Raw genomic sequence first — 18,349 nt, 5'->3', positions numbered from 1 at the left:
CCTCAAAAAATTAAAACTAGAACTACCCCATGACCCAGCAATCACACTCTTGGGTATATACCCAAACAAACTGAAATGGGGACCTCAGAGAGGTCACTGCACACGCCTGTTCACTGCCGTACTGTTTACAACAGCCAAGATATGGAACCACGCCAAATGTCCATCAATGGATGAATGGATAAAGAAGGTGTGGTATACACAATGGAATATTCCTCAGCCTTAAAGAAACAAGGAAGTCTTGCCATTTGCTGCAACACGGATGAACTTGAAAGATGCTATGCAAAGTAACGTAAGCCAGATACAGAAGAATAAATAGTACATGACCCCAAGTATCTCAAAAATCTAACACAGTCAAACTGATCAAAACAGAAAGGAGAGTGGTGGCTGCCAGGGATTGGAGGAAGGGGGAATCAAGGAGGTGCTGATCAAAGGGTACACAGTTTCACTGTGTGAAAGATGAATGAATCCTAGGGAACTACCGTATGCCACAGGGCACACAGTCAACAATGCTGGATTATGTACTTAAAAATTTAAGAAGGTAAATCGTATGTCAATGTTCTTACCCCCCCCAAAAAAGGAAAGAAACTTCTAGAAATTACAGATAAGTTAAAGACATCATATGTGGGCATGGTTTCAGGGTGTACACTTATCTTCAAATTCATCAAGATGTATACATTAAATACGTCAAGCTTTTACGTATGTCAATCATAGCTCAGTAAAGAAAAGACTAGAGAGCAAGAGACTATAAAAAACGATCAAGCAGGTCTGAAAAATAATTAAGTGGAACTTCTTGGAAATAAAGCATAATATACACTAACAATTAAATTTAACACTCGACAGATCAGTAAAAGTTGGGGGACAGGGGGACAATTAACAGGCTGTTGCAATAGTCCAGGGGCTTTTTCTTCTGACCAAGATGGTTTAACAGCAGCGAGATTTATCCTCCCAAAAAAAAAAAAAAAAAACACAGGCAAATGAATAAAACAATGGTTTTCGAGACATGAGTCAAGTAATGAAGGCAGCATCCCCTGAGAGCAGAGAAACAAATGAGGCGAACTTTGTAACTGCTCAGCTTACTGGCAAAGAAATTTACCAGGTTCAGCACCATCTGCTGAAAAGACTGTACTTTCCTCCCCGAATTGCCTTTGAACCTTCGCTGAAAATCAATTGACCAAATACATGGGGCCTATTTCTATACTCTCTAACCCGTTCCATTGATCTATTTGTCCACTATGATGCAAATACCATTCTGCCTTGGATATCTTAGCTTCACAGTGAGTCTTCAAGTCAGGCGGTGTAGTCCTGACAGTGTGGTGCTGCCTCAAAACAGACAGACGAACACACAGTACTGAAACAATTACACGTCCACGTGCAAAGATAAGAGATGTCCCCTGTCTGTCACATGACACAGAAGAATTAGGTGAAATTGGGCAGCAGGCTTGAGTGTTAAACCTAAAAGTAGAAAACATTAGAAGAAAACATAGGAGAAAAACCTGTGTGATCATGGATTAGGCTAAGATTTTTGTAGGGATGACACCAAAAGCATAATCCAGAAAGAATGGTAGGTGGACTTCATCAAAATTAAAAATATATGCTCTTCGAGAGACACTGTTCAGAGAGTTAAAAAAAAAAAAAAAAAAGGGGGGGGGTGCACCTGGGTGGCTCAGTCGGTTTTAAATGTCCGACCTCAGCTCAGGTCATGATCTCACAGTTTGTGAGTTCGAGCCCCACATCGGGCTCTGTGCTAACAGCATGGAGCCTGGAGCCTGCTTCCCGATTCTGTGTCTCCTCCTTTCTCTGCCCCTCCCATGCTCGTGCTCGGTCTCTCAATAATAAATAAATGTCAAAAAAAATTAAAAAGAAAAACAACAAGGCACAGACTGGAAGAAAATATTTACAAGTCACACATCTGATGCAGGACTTACAACCAGAATATGTAAAGAATTCTCAAAACTCAACAATAAGAAAACAACCCATTTTTATGATGGCCAAAGGACTCAGACAGATACTTCACCGAAGAAGAAACATGGAAGAAAAGCCCGTGAAAAGATGCTCGATGTCTTAGTCAGGAGGGAAGTGCAAATTCCAGCTTGCGAGACGCTGCCACGCATCTAGTAAAACAACTGAAGTGAAAAACAGGGCCACACGAAGGGTCGGCAAGGTCGTGGAAACACGGGAAGTTTCACGTGGCTAGTGAGAACGTGAAATAACATGGCCGCTTCGGAGAATGTTTTGGCAGCTTACCATGAATCACACATCTCCCGTATGAGCTAGACAGTCCGCTCTTCGATATCACTCAAGGGAATGTAAAGTGTACATCCATACAGGTAAGAGTCTGTTCCTTTGACTTTTTTCTTCTTTGTTTGTTCATTTCAGGGGGTGGGGTGGTGGGGGGAGTGATGGTGAAACAGGTGCGGGGGATAAAGAGCACTCTTACCCTGATGAGCACCGAGTAACGTATAAAGTGGGGAACCAGTAGATTGTATACCTGAAACTAATATAACACGGTGTTAATTATACTTGAACAACAACAAAAATAACCAGCTCAAAATTTTAAAAAGTGAAGTATATATCCACAAAGACCTGCGTCTGGGTATTTATAGTTTTTATGTGTCACAGCCTCAAACTGAAACAAACCATGAATGTCTACCGACAAGGAAATGTATCAACTGTGACATATCCACTGGATGGCTTAGTACATAGGGATAAGAAGGAACGAATTGATACACATGACGGGGATGAACCTCAAAATCATCTTGCTGAGTGAAAAAAAAGTCAGCCCCCCCACCCCACACACACAAAAAAAAGAGCATATATTGTGTGATTCTGTTGCTATAAAATTTTAGAAGGGAACTACTCCATGGTTCCAGAAAGCACATCCCCAGGCTGTCTGGGGAGGGGAGGGTGGCCGGAGGGAAGACGCATGGAAATTTGAGGGATTTTTGATACATTCATTATTCTGATTATGTTGTTGGGTTTCACAGGTGTATACACACATCAAAACTTATTAAATTTTACACTTTAAATGTGCATAACGTTGAAATTCAATATACCTTAATAGAGCTTAAAAAAATAACTTAGGGGGTTGAGAAAATTCATAAAATTTTAAAGACGGCATCTAAATTTTCACACAGAAAGACAAGGTTATTGAAAACAGAGGTTAAGACACGTAAAAGAGAAGATCTAAGATACGTTATTTCAGGGTTCCAGAAAGAGAAGACAGAGAACAGGGTAGAGACAATGTTTGAAGAATGAAGGCAGAGAATTTTCTAGGTAGACATCAATCCACAAATCACAAAAGCCCAAGGGACTCCTAATGGAATAAATAATAGTAACATATACCTTTATACATCAAAGTAAAACAGTGGAACACCAAAGATTAAAAGGAGATCTTAAAAGTAGCCAGAGATAAGAGACCAGGGAGGAGTACACCAATAGCTGACTTCTCCGCCACAAAATGGAAGCCAAAAAACAGCGCATGAGATCTCTGACGTACGGAGAGCAAATGACTGTCAACCTAAGGTTGTACACCCAGAAAAAACACTTTTCAACAAGGATGAAATACATGGACTTTCAGACTAATGAGAACTGAGATTTTTCCGCTCTAAAGGAAGTTTTCAGAAATATGTTTCAGACAGAAGAACGGTCCCAGAAGATCTGATATGTGAGAATGAAGGGGCAAGACGTTTGCAATTATGTGGCTAAAACATATATAAATGGGCTTTTAAAAGACAGAGAATACATGTGGGAAAATATCTGCAGTGCGTGTAATGGCAAAGCACACGTACAAACCTAGGATATATACAGAATTCTACAAAGTCTGGATGCGCAAAGCATGAAAGTAAGCTAATAACAAACATCAGTAGGAATATGGGAGCAGAGCCAACCTTCACTTACACCTGGAGGAAATGTAAATTGACACACCCACTCTGGAGAGTGATTCAGCGATAACGCGTGAAGTTGAAAATGTGATTACCTTATAACCCAACAATTCCACTTTGGGGTGTATTCTTGGAAAACTTCTTGCATTGTGCTTAAGGAGGCATGCATACACATTCATTCACTGCAAAGTTAGCAAAAAAAAAAAAAAAAGATTTGGAAACCATTTAAATGCCCACAAATAGGGGAACGGACAATAAAATGTGTCATACTCGTGCAAGGGAGCACGCTACAGCACTTACAATGAATGAATTTGGTCCAACATGGCTGGATCTTCAAAAACACAACACTGAGTTATAAAGCGAACTGAAGAATGATGAATTTGGTATGATGTTTATACACACCCCCAAGGGGCGCTTGGGTGGCTCAGTCAATTAAGCATCTGACTTCAGCTCAGGTCATGGTCTTGTAGTTCATGAGTTCGAGCCCCGCGTCGGGCTCTGGGCTGACAGCTCAGAGTCTGGAGCCTGCTTCCGATTCTGTGTCTCCCTCTCTCTCTGCCCCTCCCCCGCTCATGCTCTGTCTCTGTCTCAGAAATAAACATTAAAAAAATTTTTTTAAATAAACATTAAAAAAATATAAAGACACAAAACAATCGCATGTATTATTAGTGTATACACCGATTTGTAAAGTATGAAGACACAGATCGAAACAATCAGTGCCAAATATGTAAACCTACATAATTATCTTGTTTTGTTTCATTTTACACAATATATAGTATACAAACTAATATTTTATTTTTTAGAGGCTCAGAAACAAATATGACAAAATATTAATATTTGTTAATTCTGGACCATTACCTAGCAGTCTGTTATATATTTTTCTGAACTTTTCTGCATTTTCAAATGTTTTAAAAAAAAAAAAAAAAAGGAGTAAAAGAGAACAGATACTCTGCGACACGAATTCCACCATTTGCTGTGACCTAGGGCCAATGGTGAATCCCTGCTACGGTGTTTCGTTTTCTGGTGAAACATAAGACAACGGAAGTAAAATGGGAGTGTGAATGAGAAAACAGACCCCTTTCCTGAGAACCCGCGAGCGGACGAACGACAGACATTCGCGTACACCCACGTACGTGAGCGGGTAGACACGTACGTCCACGGATGCATACGTGCATATATACGGTCATACACATGTGGCTGGACAGACAGATGGACAGGTGGACGGTGTGGAATAATGACCCCACCCTAAAAGATGCCCATATGCTAATCCCCAGAGCTGTGACTAGGTTACCTTCCGTGGGTAAAAGGGACTTTGTGAATGTGATTAAGGGCACAGACCCCATGATGACGAGAACGTCCTGGATTAGCCAGGTAAACCAAGCCTAACCACGTGAGTCCTTAAAAATGAAAGAGAGGCAGAAGGTCAGAGAAATGAAGCTGGACAGGAAGGAGCAGGTGCCTGAAGGGTGAAAAGGGACCCAGCCCGCCCTTGCCGGTTCAGGACACACACGAGGGGCCACCAGCCACGGAGCAAAATTCTGCCAACAACGCAAATGAGTAGGAAGCCCATCCTCCACGGGAGCCTCCAGAAGGAACGCGGCCCTGCTGGCACCTTGATCTTGTCAGGTGACCCCTTAATGAGCTCTGACCTACAGAACTTTGAAATAATACACTGGGGTTGTTTAAAAACGCATCTACGTTAAACTGGTGGTTTGTTACAGCAGCAACAGTGATAGACGGTAGCCAGGTAGGTGGGTAGGCAGACAGCCCAAGCAACCCTTCATCAAATTAGTTTTTCCGTTTGGTTACCTGCAAAGTAAGTGTATGCAAATCCTATGTTACTATTAACTTCTGTTACTAATTCGCCCTAAGTTACTATGCGAGAGATGGACAGATTTCAACACATTGAAGACAAAACACGAGCTCTGTGCATGGCTTCCAGAACAGTGAGCTGAAGCACCTCTAGGCACCACCTTTCAGCATTTTCCCCGCACCAGCACTGAGAGCGAGCGCCGATCCATGTCTCTGAAGCTGGACCAAATACGAAAGAGAAGCAGCACATTTCTCCAAAAAGCTCTATCATCTAACTGTGCCACCCACCACCAGAAAATGGATTGAGTTTGACACCTCATGCAAGTCAAACGAATTGGTCATCTCCTTTATCAAATCTTTGCAGGCCAAGTGCCATTGAACCAGTGGCTTCATAAGAAACTGCCTTTAGAAGCAACTTTCTTAGAAGGCCAGCATCATATTCCCCTCCGAACACCTCCCCAGACATGTGTGTCCTTCACTAAGAGGACCGTTCATCATGAATGATCTGATGCAAGGCACTGGGTCAGAAAACTCAACTGGTTGCAACTCTAATTCCATTAGCTGGGTGAGCTGGGGAAAGCTGGGCCTGGCAGACACAGCCTGGGGTGATCCTGTAGGTCACGCCTTTGTGTAATCCTCTCCTCTTGAGGATTTGCTGATGCAATTAAAGTTTCTAATCAAAAGCCAGATTATCCTGGGTGGGCCTGACCTAATCAGGCAAGCCCTTCAGAAGCTCTAGAAGTCAGAGACAAGGCAGCAGAGGCACATTCTGTCTCCATTGCTGGTCTTTAAGAAACAAGCTACCACAAGGGGCACCTGGGTGGCTGAGCCAGTTAAGCATCTCTTAGTTTCAGCTCAGGTCATGATCTCACGGTTTGTGAGTTCGAGCCCCGCATTGGGCTCTGTGCTGACAGTGCAGAGCCTGCTTGGGATTCTCTCCCTCTCTCTCTGCACCTCCCCGACTCACACAGTGTCTCTCTCAGACAAATAAACAAACTTTAAAAAAAAAAAAAAAAAGCAGCAGGAAGCTACCATGAATTCTATGCCTCAAAAAAACGAATTCTGCCAACAGGCTGTGAAGGCAATGAAACCAGATGACGGGAGGGGGGACCATCAAAGTACAGAGGTCGAGGAGGTCCCACTGTGATAGCGAGGTCTTGCCTGAGAGGAGGGGGAGCCAGCTATGTGAACAGCCACAGGTGAGCTCTGCAGGAGGAGGTGGGGGGGGAGGGGGTCTGCAAGTGCCAAGCCCCGAAGCTGACATGAACTCAGGACAGTTGTAAGCCAAAAAAGGCACAAACGACAAATGAATCACAGTTGCCCAATAAATGCTCAATGGACATAAAAATTTCAGTGGCCCCATTCTCACTTCGCCCAGTCAGGGGCTCCAGGACAGAGCTGCCCAGTCTGAATTCAGACCCCTCCTGGTTCCACACTGGGGCCAATGTCCCCTCACCTTGCCACCCACGGGCTCTTGCCGAGAAGCTCGCTGGCTGGGGAGGCGGTCTTCTGCCCCCCCCCCCCCCCCACCAGGCCGCACGTTAAGACCAAGGTTTGCAAACTCGAACGTCACACGACAGGGAGAGATGGGGCCTGAGCAAGCTGGGGAGCACGGGCGCTGCCCATGAGGTGGTCACTCTCAGCTCCCGCCAGCTGTTGCCATGCAAGAAGGCGGGCCTGGCATCCCCAGGGCTTCAGATGTTTCAAGACAAGCTGGAAATCCAGATTTTTCTGTGAACTCTCCTGGTATTTATCTGGCTACTAAGAGCCAAGACTTTCAGATACGGTCAGGCCTAACAAGATTCCCACACAGGCCATGTGCGGCCCAGGAGGTGCTGGCACACCTCTCCGGGCCTCCCAGGGCGTGGGCCTGGCACCAGCAGCCGCGCTGGGAAGGGTTCCTGCACAGCCTCCACCTGCGGCACCCGGCACCTGGCAGGTACGCGGTGCTGAGCTGTCGCACTGGGTGCGGTCCCGGGAGGTGGGAGTGGCTAGCAGGCACGCACACTCCCCACAACTCCCGGGCCGTGACTGACACCCAGAAACAGCTTGGCGGCTGTCACTCCCTGTAACCTAGCGCTCCTTCCAGGTCAGTCCAACGTGGGAGATCCCGCTGGAGGGACGAGGCCACATGCCAGTGTCCCTGTGCTCCCAGAATCCACGGGCAGCTACTCTTCAGTCTGGCTAGCGTTCATTCGGTCTGAAAAGGGCACCCAAATATTCCCCGAGGGAGCCATCCCTCCCCCACTCTGCACGGTTCAGGGGTGCGGGGTAGGGCCGGATGTCCCCGTGACACAGAGCAATCCTTCTTTCGTTTGGCAACGGACAGGTGGGCTGAAACGTGGCTTGGGGCAACACTAGCATGGCTCCTCCAAGAGTGCTCCCTGGGCCGGCACCCTTAGCATCACCTGGGAGCCCGTGGGAAACGCCAGCTCAGGCCCCAGACCGGAGGACTGTGACTCAGCATCACAAGAAAACCCAGAAAACTCCAGGTGACTGTCAGGCCCACCGCGGGCTGTGGAGCGCGGAGCAACCAGGCTCTGGGGGAAGACTTGCTGATTCACATCTGGGTCCGTGAGGCCACATCTGGCCACCTGATCTGTCTGCGTCTCGGGCTCCTCGGGAGGAAAATGGGGCGGGGTCATTACATGGCACCCGGGGCACAGCAAGCCCTTAGCCGTGTCAGCCCTGGACACGCGGGCCTGGCAGACAGCTGAGCCGGGGCCCCCTCTCCAGGCACGTCCAGAGGACATGTCTTCTCCAGCCGCCGAGGTTCTGAGCAGCTGCAGGGAAGAATTCGGACCCTGCCCGGCCTCTTGAAGAGTGTCTCGGGTTTGGGTCAAATACTGACAATGGGGGCAGAAGGTGGGAGCCTTCCAGGGAGGGGAGAATAGGGGGCCAAGACGTGGCGGGGGATTTGGGAAAGCAGCCGGGACCTGGGTTCAGAGTGTGAATTTGAGAATGGGAGAGGGGGAGGAGGCTCAAAGTCACCGTGAGCAGGACAGGAGGCCATGGGAAAAATCAGACAACAGCTTCTCGGGTGGCACGGAGGGGCTGGGGCCTGGCTAAAGAGGGGCCTTTCCCCCTTGTCCACAGTGGTTAGAGGGTTTGGAGCAAAGGGGCGAGACCGTCAAAGAACGGTGTGATGAAAGAGTGTATTAGTAAAAACCTGTGCGTCCCATTTGCTGTCAGGAGATGCTGTGTGTGCACACACATCACAGGGAAAAGTCTGGAAGGGAGCGCCCCACGCACTGGTGGCGTTACCCCGAGCACGAGGACTAGGATGCTTTATCATCTCCTCTTTGCTCGTCTGTATTTCCCAATTTTTCTGCAAAGGACACGCACCGCTTGCATAAATAAAAAAAGCAATAAAAGCTGTAAATAATTAATGCACTCTCTCCTCAGGACTTAAGCCAGTGGATGTGTTTTCAACTCAGTTATTTCAAATATTTATTGGACTCCTGGCCTTGGAATGTTTGGCCCTCCAAAGAAACACACGATCCGATCGGGGGTAGGGGGACTGTGCAGATGGGCTGATGGAGAACCAACTGATTCCTTTACCCACGGACCTCCAGACCCTCACTCCCACACACAAGCCCTTCCTCTGGAGCACACGGACAGCTCTGGAACCCCGCGAAGGTCTTCCCGGGAGTTAGTGGAACCGCCCCTTGTAGTTCCAGATACGCTGGGCACGTGTGAGACGGACAGTGGGTCACACACCCTACCTTCTGGAGCGGACGCTCAGCCTCTTCTGTTTGCCACTCCCCCGAAACAGCTTTGCCTTCCTCCAAGGCGGTCCTTTCTTCCATTCAGGCTCAGACACCCGCTCCTGGGACACCATCCCTGAGGCCACTGGGCAGAAGAGCTGAAAATACCCGGCACGTTGGCATCATACTGCTGAGAGCCCTACAGTGCTAACTGGGGGCCCAGGCGACACCGTGGCCAGCCCTGCCCCCACCCCCAACTCCATCCATCTCTCTAGGAACCCCTGCATCCCGTGCCTAATTGCCTGGCGGAGGAAGGCAGGCCAAACTGGGTCTTGGACCCAGCACATTCTTTATTAATCGCCATTCTCGGGATCAAGAGCAGCCTGTGGGGCTCTGGAGTCCAGGCACTGTTCCGCACGGCTACACCAGAACCGAGGCTTCAGGATACTCTCCGGCTGCCATGGCCCAAGATATCTCAGAGCAGGACATAACCCAGACATACGGATGCGCTCTTAAGTTGGGACCACACACCTACCACTTAGGTAACAGGTGGACACTCTGCAGCACTCGGCCCCCTTCCCTTTTGGCCACTGCTCCCAGGAAACTCAGACGCAAGTTGAATCTGATCATAGTAACTGTTTCCTCAGTCCCCAGTACGGTAACTCTATTTTTTTTTAAGTAATCTCTACATCCAATGTGGGGCTTAAACTCACAGCCCCAAGATCGAGAGTCACATGCTCTACCGCCTGAACCAGCCAGGCACCCCAACAACTCTTTCCTTTTAAGAGATGGGGTTTCACCTGGAATCTATCTCTCGGTAAGAGTTTCTGGTTTATAATCTTAGGTTACCCAGAGAACTCTCTCCTCGGCAGGGTTTCATTTCACTTTTTGCTGCTGTTACCAGGAAGCTCAGAGTAAAATTTAAGGTCTAGTGATGAAAAGTATCTCATCCAGGGTCCTGGGTGCAGTAATTCTTTCCCTTGACATTTCTGTTTGCATGAGTCTGTTTTCTTTTGTGTTGCACATTCAGCCCTGTCCTATCTTGCCCCGTATGTGACAGCTCAGCCTCCTCTGGGAGCAGACGGCAGGTGTTACAAGGCCGGCTTCCCGCTCCCTCTCCTTCACTACAAGTGCCGCCTGCCAAGCACGCTCCCCCAGCCCCAGGGCCCTGGGCAAAGGGGTGGGGGGGTGTTACCTTTGCCGTCCGCACCTGCCCTCCTTCTCCCAGGGCCGTCCTCGTCCGTCCTCCCACCACCGCCCTGCTCAGGGGCCGGGCATCTGGACCCTCGTCCCGGGTGCTGCCACCGAGGAAGTGCAGAGCCAAGTAGACAGAGGCGGTCGTTTCCTTCTGCTCTGTGGGCAGAGGCAGGCTTCGGCTCAGGCAACACCACGTGAGTCGGGGCTCAGCCCTCAAGGATGGGAAGGGGCCCTGGGCCCTGGTGCTCCGCAGGGTTTCTGAGTGGGTACACGAGGCCAGCTGGGGCCAGCCCGGGGACGCGGGGGCCGTGAGGAAGCAGCAGCAGGAACTGAGCCCGGCCAGAGGCCCTGAGGGGGGGTTTTCCGGGGCATTCTCCGGAGGTCCGCCCAACTCCCTGCCGAGGGCACAGGGACTCAGGACACCCCCAGAGGGCCTGGCCCCCACTGAAGTGCTACCCACGCAGAGGTGTCGGGGCTCAGAGGTCCCACTCTTCTGGGTGGCACACGCTGGGGTGGGCAGGAAGGAGGTCGTCTCCCTGGAGACACCGGAGGATGAGCCAGGGGATGGCCCTGCTGCTGGGGTGTCGGCATCCAAGTCTGGCTTCTCCTCTCCCTGCACCCCCTTTCTCCTGCCCCAGTGCCTGGACCAGCCGGGATCCTCCTCGAAGATGTCTGCTCCACCGGAGGCCAAGCCTGTGGCTGGGCAGGGCGGCAGGCGGGTCCCCAGCCCTGGCCCAACAACGGAGGGCTGTTCCTCCGGCCACCTTCTCCTGCAGAGCGGGTCCTGGCCTCGTCTGGGATCCTGGGCGGTGGGAGGTGGGGGGCAGGCCTCACCCTGAGGCAGCCTGAGCAGGTACTTGGGGGGAAAGGCAGTGTCTGCCGGGGCAGTGAGGACGCCAGGGGCCTGGGGCTGCGTGGCCAGCTGGGGGTGACGTCCAGGGGACACAGCTGCAGGACACGGGTCCTGCAGGACCTGCCTCAGGGCCACAGATGGAACAGCAGAGGAGACGCCACAAACTTCCGACGGCTTTGCTGGCTCCCCAGCCCTGCCCCCCGCCACGCCATCAGCACTCCCGCGCGGCTCTCCCAGCTTGTCCCCAGGATCACCGTCCTGGTTGTGAGATGGCGGGGAGGTGGCCTGCCCGGGGCCACTCGGGGTCTCTCCTTCTGCTCCCACGGGCTCTGGCGGCTCCTGGCAGCTCAGCTTCTCGACCTTCAGCTTCTTTCTCTCCGATGGGAGCTTGTCCTCTGAAGGCTGGGGCTCCCCAGTGCCACCGCTGGGTTGCCTCGACACCGTTGGGGCCTGCTGGCAGGTCTCCTTGCCGCCCCCACCACGGGTGCCTCCTTCCAGGTTAGGGTCTGCCGAAACCGGCATGGGAGCCTCTAGGTTACCTCCCTTGAGGGGACCAGGTGCTACGGGCCGCTGAGTCCCCAGCTCCAGCCTCCCATTTGGAGGAAGCAGAGGGGTCTTGCTGCCCGAACAGGGGGGTTCTCTGCAGCTGAGGGTGGAGGGTAAGGTGGCCCTGTTCACCCTGGGCTGGTCCCTGCCTCCTGCTCTGGCCGCCGTCTCCCCCTCCGTGGCTGGATCCATCACTGGGAAGCCCTCCTGGGCCAGTGGACGTCCCCAAGGCCCCGGCTGGGTCCCCACAGACACATCTCCACGGACAGGGGTCTGCCCGCCCTGCGATGGGGCTGTGCCCTCGTCCCCTGCTACCTCTTCCTGAAGAGGACGACCTAGCTCTGTCCTACTCCCCACCGTCCCCTCCCGTGCCTTCTTGCCTCCGTGGTAGCTGGTTTTCATTTTCTGGTAGATTCTCTTGAATGTCTCTTTCCCATACACCTGCCACTTGTCCTGGGAGAACATCTTCAGCGGCCTCTGGCCGCACTTCTTCCCGGCTGCTCCGCCCCTTCTGGCCGCCCCCTCCCCCGCAGCTGCTCTGCTTCCACCCAGGTCCTCTGTGGGGGCCGGGCCGTCTCCGGTGAGGGGACACGGCAGGTCCTCCACGGCCGCCTGTCTGACCAGGGCCCGGGGGTGACCGCCGGGGACGTCTGCCGGCCGGGCAGGGGCAGGCCTGGGGCTCAGAGGCTTCTGCCTCCGGGGACCGGCGTCCCGCGGGTCCGGCGGCTCCTGCCACGTTCCCGTGCCCTCGACGAAGGGCAGCGAGTTGCTCCTGGTGATGGGCACGCACGCCACGGTGGAGGAGAGCTGGGTGGGGACGGAATGGAAGAAGACTGGGCGCCCCTTGTCGGGGGGCGTGAAGGTAGAGCGGGCCGGGCCCAGGGCGGCGGGCTTCCTCCGGCCGGAGGGCAGCGCCCGGATGTCGAAGTGGAAGGAGTCCTTGTAGGTGTAGGGCATGGGCAGGTCGATGCTGCCCTGCTTGCACAGGACCGTCTTACGGGGCCGCACGTTGTCCAGCTGGGAGTCGTCCACCACGGCCTGGTTGTGAGAGATGAGCCAGGCGATGCGCTGTTCCAGCTGCCGCTCCAGCCGCGGGCCCGGGGCCGCCTCCCCCTCCGACAGGCCACGCAGGGGGCTGCCGGGGGCCGGCGGCTGCTCCGCACTGTCCGAGCGGGACAGGTAGCCCGAGTCCGTGCTCTCACACTTCCTCAGCCGGCCCTCCGAGGCCCTGGCGTCCCGGGCTTTCTCCGAGGACGGCGCCGCCTGCTGCCGCGGGGCGCACGGCAGGCCGGCGGTCGGGGACAGCTGCTCTGGCGACTTCCGCCTCAGCTGGGTGCCGCCGGCCAGGGTACGCGCGGGGGAGGCCACGTGGGCAGAGTCCACGGGGGTCTCTCTGTCGGCTGGTGCGGACCCCGGACGGGGAACGGCTTCCAACTTCAGACCCAGGGTCTTAGCGACAGAAGACGGGTGCATGGCTGACACCGGGCAGCGCCCGGCACCCTGGGCGCCTGGAGAGAGGGGCCTCCCGGATCGGCTCTGGCTCCAGCCGTCCCCTGTGCCCGCTGCCCTGGAGCTCTCTCCGGCCCCGTCCCCCTCCTCCGGGAGGCTGCCGCCCCCTCCCTCAGACTCCGAAGACAGCCGGGAGTGGTTGAGGTGCGTCTGGGTGCGCCTGTGCTTGTACAGGTTGCTCTGGGTCTTAAAGGCGATGCCGCAGGTGGCACACGGGAAGGGCCTCTCGCCCGTGTGGGACCGGATGTGCTTCTCCAGAACACTGGGCTTCAGGCAGTCGCGGCCACAGTGTGGGCAGAGGTACTTGCCGGCGTTCCGTACCTTCCCCGGGCTGCCCAGCGTGGGCCCCAGGCCCGGCGACAGGACGGGCAGCGTGCCCACAATGTTCACGGTGAGGGTCGGGGCCGCTGGCTTCCCCGCCTGGGTGGGGCCGGGGCCTTCGGGCTGCAGCAGGGGGCTGAGGATAAAGGGTCCGCCGCCCCCATCCAGGCTGCCCGTCACCAGGGGGGCACGTGGCTGGAGGCCCCCCGGGGGCCCCGTGTGGTACAGCGGGATGGGCAGGGCCTTCAGGAACACGGTGGGGGCCAGACCCTGCTCCGGTGACAGAATGACGGGGCCCAGGGTCAGGTGAGGTGAGACCTGCCCACCTGAGGCTCCTGGGTGTCCAGGGGCAGGAGCTGGCTGGTCCCGGGCAGGCGAGGCAGGGCGAGTGAGTTCTGGCACCTCCATCCTGCATCATCCGGGTGGCCCAGGATGCCTGGCGACCTGTGGGCAACAACCAAACTTTACCATGGTACCTCTCTCCTCTGATCGTGCAGTAAACTCTTCCCTGCCCCCACCAGGCATGCCGTCGCCCCACTGAAGCCCGGGAACAATCCCCCAAGAGAAGCACTGTCATCCCCACGTTAGGAAAGGGGAGACAGAGGCTCCAAGAGCGGAAGCGACTTCACAGGCAGCTGACACATGGCAAAGCAGGATCCGGACCTAGGTCTGTCTGCATCCTGTCTATTTCACGTGCCGAAAGGGAACTCTTGACTCCCGCCCCCTACCCAGGCCCACGGCAGTCTTGTCACTGTCACTCCCAACACCCAGCACAGGGCCCTGTGCAGAGGGGACACTCAGAAAATGCGCTGACTTCATGAGAAAGAAAAGTTCACGCTGGGACTCAGTTTCCAGACCTGTAAAACGGGCAGCGAATCGGCACTGCCCTCGGACCCTTTTCGCCCTGGGGTTCTGAGTCCCTGCTGTTGGAAGAGGGCAGAAAGTTAGAACGCTGACCTGAGGGAGAGCCTAACAGATTCAGCAAATGAAAACACAAGATCCCAACTAAATGAGTTTCAGAGAAACAATGCATAATTCTTTAGTAGAAGTCTACCCCAATCTCGCACGGGTCACGCTTATACTAAAAATTATGGGTTATCTACCTGAAATCCAAACGTCGCTGAGCATCCAGTATTTTATCCGGTTACCCAACCAGAGAAGGGGCACTTTCTCAACCTCAGGATCAGGCTTGGGTCTCTGCTCACAGGTGGGGCTTCCAAAAGCCCTCCACACCGGCTGGGACATAATCAGTTCCCTCTGAGCCAGAGGGAAGAGCTGGGCAAATGTGGAGGCAAGACAGGCAGAGAGACCCAGCCACGTTCTTTGAACCAGGGGAGGGGGAAAGCCAGATTCAACGGCAGGAGGGTGGACGAGCCCATGGCTACAGGAGCAGGGGTCTTCAGATGCTCCTTGCCCAGACACTCACTCCCCAGGAGCTCTGTAAGCACACTGTGGTCATCCCCCAGCTGGGCTCCTTAAGAAAAACAAATACAAACTCCTGCCTTTTGCAGCAAGCAGGTAAGGTGGAAATAGTCGCTGAAACCATTTCATATTGGCTCATATCAGCTCACACTGCCTCCTGAGAGCTGATTTTCAGGAATTGTGCAAGCCGGTTGTTAAACACGGCCATTATTAAGAGTTAAATTACATAAACTTACAATAAGCTATGTTAAAAACAAAGATATACTACTGGATGGTCACATGTAGAAGAATGAAGTAGAACTCCCTATCTCACATCAACTGAAAATCGATCAAAGACCTACATGTAATAACTAAAACTACAAAACTCTTAGAGGAAAACACAGGAGTAAATCTTCATGACCTTTGATCCGGCAGTGGATTCTTAGATATGACACCAAAAGCATGAGTGATTTAAAAAAAAAAAAAAAAAACACCTTTTTAAATCAATTTTATATAATTGTATACTAAACTTTCTTAAAATATAATTTTATACCAACTTTTTACATTGTTTTTTTACCAAAATTAAACTTTTGAGCGTCAAAGGACACTATCAAGAAAGTGAAAAGATAGCTCACAGAATGGGAGAACGTACTCGCAAATCATACGTCTGGTCCATGCAGAATAAAGAACCCTTACAACTCAATAACAAAAGAACTACCAAGTCAACTGAAAAACGAGCAAAGGACTTGAACACCCACTTCTCCAAGGAAGATTTACAAAGAGCCAAAAGCACGTGCATGGATGCTAAACACTACCAGTCATCAGAAAAAAAAAAAGCGTACATCAAAACCCCGATGAGACATGACCTCACAGCAGCTAGCATGGCTAGGAACTGGAAAGGACAGGTGTCCGTGAGGATGCCGGGAAGTGAGGACACACGAGCACTGCTTATGGGAATGTAAGATGGCGAACCACAATTCGGAGGCTCCTCAAAAAGTGAAACTTGGAATACCGTATGACCCAGCAAGCCCACTTCTGGGCACATAATACCCCCAAAGAACTAAAGAGAGGAGCTCAAATAAAAATGTGTATGTGAATGTTTACAGCAGCACATTTCGAAACAGCCAAAAGGCAGAAACAGCCCAGATGTCCACTGATGGATGAACAGGTAACCAAAACGCGACATACCCAGACAAGGAGGCCCCTTCAGCCACAGGAAGGAAGGCAGTGCTGAAATACACCGCAACGTGGACGAGCCATGAACACACACTCCACGTGCAAGAAGCCAGACCTGAGAGGTCACGTAGCGTACGATTCCGTTTGCGTGAAAAACCCAGATGGGGCACATTCATAGACACAGAAAGCAGATTACGATGATGGCCAGGGATGGAGAGAGAGAATGAGGGGTGACCGCTCGATCAGGTTCAGGGCTTCCTTGGCAGGGATGAAAATGTTCTGGCAGTGGATGTACTTCATGCTGCCCAAATGTCCACTTTAAAATAGTGAAAATGGGGCACCTGGGGGGCTCAGTCAGTTCAGCGTCCGACTTCAGCTCAGGTCACGATCTCGCGGTTTGTGAGTTCGAGCCCCGCGTGGGGCTCTGTGCTGACAGCTTGGATCCTGGAGCCGGCTTCAGACTCTGCGTCTCCCTCTTTCTCTGCCCCTCCCCTGCTCACGCTCTTTCTGTCTCTCTCTCTCTCTCTCTCTCAAAAATAAACATTAAAAATAATAATAATAAAGTAAAATAGTGAAAATGGTTGGGATGAGCACTGGGTGTTGTATGGAAACCAACCTGACAATAAATTTCATATTCAAAAATAGATAAATAAATAAATACATAAATAAATAGTGAAAATGGGGACTGTGGGGCTACGTGAATTTTACCTCCCTAAAAAAGGTACTAAATACTTGAAGCTCGTCACTTGCCAATTATTTGATTCCATCTCACCATTCTCGGTGCCCTCGGGGTCATTCTCGCTGTGTCGGCATCGTGGGCACGCCACACAACGGTGTGGCACTCCACGCTGCCGTCACTTCCCACCCGTCACGTTCATAGCTTGGGACTGGCCGTGCTGGGGGTGTTCACACCACAGGAATCGGCCAACGCCGTCAGACAGACTCCTTTGTAACGTGAAACCCGCCCTCCAGGTCGCTGCCCCTCGAATGGCTCTCGCGCCACCGTCTCCCCTGCCGCAAAGCATCTGGCGCGATGTAATTTTTTCGGGAAAGGCTCAAAGACGAGAGTCTGTAGAGATCGGAAGGGGGTCCTGGAATTCCTTGGTGCTGATGCCGACGGGAGACAATGGCTGACCTCGAGGTGCCGCAGCCTTTCTGCTAGCTGAGGAATTTCGAGGTGCTCCCCCTGGGAACCATGGGAACTGAGTGTCGGTCCCTGCTTCCTCGGCTGGCGGGCAGATTAGCCCCGAGACCCAGACCCCTCGGCACTGAGAAGAGGCCACTCGGGCAGAGCTATAGGGAGGGCCGTCCGAAACGCTGTCTGTGAGAACGCTGGGCGCGGTGCCAGGCGTGGGGGAAGGGCCCACTCATCCGGGTTTCCAAAGATCCGCCTCGACAGTTTGAACTATCAACTAGTGAGTCTCTTCCCTCATCGGTCAGCAGGCCCCATTCCCTGCTTCTGAGAAGAGATGCCGCGTCATGTTGGGTTCCCCCCAAAAAGATGATGCCATTGCCAGGATTCTATTTGGGAGCTGACCCCAGGAAACACTCACAGAGGAGAGAGAAAGACAGGGTGAAGGAGCCTATAAAGTGTCATGGGGCAGCCAGAGCGTGACTCGACGAGGGAACGATGGGAGATCACATAGAACACACGCCTCAGCGGCCCCACAGGGCGACAAGGCCGCTCGTGCATGGAAGGTCTTCCCGGGAGCAATGAGATGCTGGCTGTGCAACTGGCCCAGTGCACACACTGAGCAGCTCTGGGGCCCCAGAAAGCCAGCAGGCCCACAGCTTCCGTGGGCCGGCTCCTACGTGGCAAGTGCAGGGGGAGATGGGCGGGCAGGGCTCATGCTGGAGTTGCTGCAGCAGAAACAGAGTAAAGACTTCTGGATTCCAGAGCTTAAACCCTAAGAAGGAAATCATTTCCCAACCCTCAGTTCTGACGG

General features: G+C 52.6%; 1 protein-coding gene across 4 annotated transcripts in view; it reads right to left on the bottom strand.

Annotated features, from left to right (window-relative positions):
• ZNF831 (zinc finger protein 831) overlaps nucleotides 1–18,349 on the bottom strand; it is a 110,466-nt gene that overhangs the window by 54,507 nt on the left and 37,610 nt on the right. For 3 of the 4 annotated variants that reach the window (XM_086702603.1, XM_086702605.1, XM_086702602.1), the window contains exons 2-3: nucleotides 10,596–14,270; nucleotides 9,419–9,558 (exon numbers count right to left, since the gene is read on the bottom strand). In XM_086702603.1, coding sequence (XP_086558729.1) covers nucleotides 9,419–9,558; nucleotides 10,596–14,234 — 3,779 coding nt within the window. In that variant the 5' untranslated portion in view covers nucleotides 14,235–14,270. The remainder of the gene's footprint in view (nucleotides 1–9,418; nucleotides 9,559–10,595; nucleotides 14,271–18,349) is intronic. The other variant, XM_086702604.1, reaches the window with a different exon arrangement.

This window comes from Puma concolor, chromosome A3 (genome assembly GCF_028749965.1).
Source record: "Puma concolor isolate L17-30 chromosome A3, mPumCon1.1.hap2, whole genome shotgun sequence".
Taxonomy (NCBI): Eukaryota; Metazoa; Chordata; class Mammalia; order Carnivora; family Felidae; genus Puma; species Puma concolor.
Note: the sequence above shows the minus strand (reverse complement) of the source record. Positions and strands in the feature narration are given on the sequence as shown.